This window comes from Phaseolus vulgaris, chromosome 11 (assembly GCF_051622355.1).
Source record: "Phaseolus vulgaris cultivar YP4 chromosome 11, ASM5162235v1, whole genome shotgun sequence".
NCBI classification, from domain to species: domain Eukaryota; kingdom Viridiplantae; phylum Streptophyta; class Magnoliopsida; order Fabales; family Fabaceae; genus Phaseolus; species Phaseolus vulgaris.
This window is the reverse complement of record NC_143508.1, coordinates 47,478,077-47,481,575: the sequence shown is the minus strand read 5'-3', so window position 1 is coordinate 47,481,575 and position 3,499 is coordinate 47,478,077. Positions and strand designations below refer to the sequence as shown.

The window sequence follows — 3,499 nt, the reverse complement described above, 5'->3', positions numbered from 1 at the left end:
TCCTCTCCACCCATCTCGGAATATCGGCACACCGGGCACGTCACATGGTTCTCCAACCAAGTGTCGATGCAGTTCGCGTGGAAGATGTGCCTGCAATGCGCAGTCATCTTTACGTCTTCTCCCTCTGCCACCCCCTCCAGGCAGATACTGCACTCCCCAACAACTTCGGCCACCACGACCACCACAGTCAGAGGTCTCGAAGCCACGGGCGCTTGCCCTTGGATGTTGCCGACCGCCGCGGGGTTCGTCGTGCTCCTTCGCAAGTAGAAGTATGTAAAAGAGACCAAGAAGACGACGATGATGAAGACAATCAGAAGTATGTAAGCAAGTTTTGGACTGAAGCTACTGGACTATTTTGCAGTTCTTGGCGGCGGCGCCAAGAAACCAGGGACAGGAGGAACGATGAAGCTTCGCTGCATGGTTGTTTCTCCGGTTGCTCTGTCTCGTTGCACTGATTTTCCGTTGTTCTTCCATTTTATAGAGAAAGAGGAATCTTGTCACACGGTTGCTCTGTATCGTTGCTCTGTATCATTGGAAATCATGTGCAGATCCGTACCTAATTCTAAGAACAACTTTAAGCTTGTAATATTGAAGATCAAATTGAATTTCTGCATGATGTGCAAAGGTGACTAAAAAAATAATTTTATTTTCTAATATTTCTCTCTAATATTTCAGTATGATTTTCTACATTTATGTTTTTGCAGCAAAATAATCAAAGAGTTCAGTCAAATGTTGAACTGGTATTAATCTTTAATAATGTTGAGTGTTTTTCAACATGTTAGTTTTTAAATCGACAATTAGATGGCAGAGAATGACTTTTGGAAACTACTGACAGAGATGGCATTACATGGCATTTACAAAACTTAAGTTGTGACTACACACTGTTTATATTAATAGCTCTCAGAAGTTGTGTCCATATCAATGAACTTTTACAAATAATAGAATTAAGTATGATTTTTTTTTAGCAACATTACCATCCATGAAATGTTACTTTTATATTGAAATTTTTTTTTATTTATACATGTGATTTTAACATAAAAAATAATATTATAAATTGAATCAAATACACTATTTTATAAATATTTCACATCACAGACATTACACACATTATACTAAACTTTTCTCTCACATCATATTCCACTCAACACAGAAACTTCATCTTCTTCACTCCCTACTACTCTGTTGCATCTTCTTCTTCTTCACCTCCTCCTTTCCACCCATCTCGGAATATCGGCACACCGGGCACGTCACATGGTTCTCCAACCAAGTGTCGATGCAGTTCGCGTGGAAGATGTGCCTGCAATGCGAAGTCATCTTCACGTCTTCTCCCTCTACCACCCCCTCCAGGCAGATACTGCACTCCCCAGCTGGTTCGGCCACCACGACTACCACAGTCAGAGGTCTCGAAGCCACGGGCGGTTGCCCTTGGACGTTGCCGGCCGCAGCGGGGTTCGTCGAGCTCCTTCGCGTGTAGAAGTTTATAAAAGAGACAAAGAAGACGACGATGATGAAGACCAGTAGAAGTATGTAAGCAAGTTTTGGACTGAAGCTACTGGACTTTCCTGCAGTTCTTGGCGGCGGCGACAAGAAACCAGGGAGAGGAGGAACGGCGAAACTTCGCTGCATGGTTGTTTCTCCGGTTGCTCTGTCTCGTTGCACTGATTTTCCGTTGTTCTTCCATTTTATAGAGAAAGAGGAATCTTGTCACACGGTTGCTCTGTATCGTTGCTCTGTATCAATGGAAATCATGTGCAGATCCGTACCTAATTCTAAGAACAACTTTAAGCTTGTAATATTGAAGATCAAATTGAATTTCTGCATGATGTGCAAAGGTGACTAAAAAAATAATTTTATTTTTTAATATTTCTCTTTAATATTTCAGTATGATTTTCTACATTTATGTTTTTGCAGCAAAATAATCAAAGAGTTGAGTCAAATGTTGAAGTGGGATTAATGTTTAACAATATTGAGTGTTTTTCAACATGTTAGTTTTTAATTACACAATTAGATAGCAGAGAATGACTTTTGGAAACTACTGACAGAGATGGCATTACATGGCATTTACAGAACTTAAGTTGTGACTACACACTGTTTATATTAATAGCTCTCAGAAGTTGTGTCCATATCAATGAACTTTTACAAATAATAGAATTAAGTATGTTTTTTTTTTAGCAACATTACCATCTATGAAATGTTAGTTTTATATTGAAATTTATTTTATTTATACATGTGATTTTAACATAAAAAATAATATTATAAATTGAATCAAATACACTATTTTATAAATATTTCACATCACAGACATTACACACATTATACTAAACTTTTCTCTCACATCATATTCCACTCAACACAGAAACTTCATCTTCTTCACTCCCTACTACTCTGTTGCATCTTCTTCTTCTTCACCTCCTCCTTTCCACCCATCTCGGAATATCGGCACACCGGGCACGTCACATGGTTCTCCAACCAAGTGTCGATGCAGTTCGTGTGGAAGATGTGCCTGCAATGCGCAATCATCTTTACGTCTTCTCCCTCTGCCACCCCCTCCAGGCAGATACTGCACTCCCCAACTGCTTCGGCCACCACGACCACCACAGTCAGAGGTCTCGAAGCCACGGGCGCTTGCCCTTGGATGTTGCCGACCGCCGTGGTGTTCGTCGTGCTCCTTCGCATGTAGAAGTATGTAAAAGAGACCAAGAAGACGACGATGATGAAGACAATCAGAAGTATGTAAGCAAGTTTTGGACTGAAGCACCTGGACTTTTCTGCAGTTCTTGGCGGCGGCGCCAAGAAACCAGGGAGAGGAGGAACGACGAAGCTTCGCTGCATGGTTGTTTCTCCGAATGCTCTGTCTCGTTGCACTGATTTTCCGTTGTTCTTCCTTTTTATAGAGAAAGAGGAATCTTGTCACACGGTTGCTCTGTATCGTTGCTCTGTATCAATGGAAATCATGTACAGATCCGTACCTAATTCTAAGAACAACTTTAAGCTTGTAATATTGAAGATCAAATTGAATTTCTGCATGATGTTTAAAGTTGACTAAAAATAATTTTATTTTCTAATATTTCTCTCTAATATTTCAGTATGATTATCTACATTTATGTTTTTCGACATTTATGTTTTTGCAGCAAAATAATCAAAGAATTCAGTCAAATGTTGAACTGGTATTAATCTTTAAGAATGTTGAGTGTTTTTCAACATGTTAGTTTTTAAATAGACCATTAGATGGCAGAGAATGACTTTTGGAAACTACTGACAGAGATGGCATTACATGGCATTTACAGAACTTAAGTTGTGACTACACACTGTTTATATTAATAGCTCTCAGAAGTTGTGTCCATATCAATGAACTTTTACAAATAATAGAATTAAGTTTGTTTTTTTTAGCAACATTACCATCCATGAAATGTTAGTTTTATATTGAAAATTTATTTTATTTATACACGTGATTTTAACATAAAAAATAATATTATAAATTGAATCAAATACACTATTT

At 38.6% G+C, this 3,499-nt stretch overlaps 1 protein-coding gene across 1 annotated transcript; it reads right to left on the bottom strand.

Moving 5' to 3' along the window:
* Positions 1-1,164: 1,164 nt before the first annotated feature.
* On the bottom strand, positions 1,165-1,626 carry LOC150023321 (RING-H2 finger protein ATL11-like). Its single transcript, XM_090297806.1, has one exon. It carries the CDS (start codon positions 1,624-1,626, stop codon positions 1,165-1,167), a length of 462 nt encoding a protein of 153 aa, XP_090153932.1.
* Between the last annotated feature and the right edge of the window lie 1,873 nt (positions 1,627-3,499).

Coding starts and splice junctions, on each gene's coding strand:
- LOC150023321 (XM_090297806.1), bottom strand. CDS start 1,626: ATGCAGCGAAGTTTCGCCGTTCCTCCTCTCCCTGGTTTCTTGTCGCCG.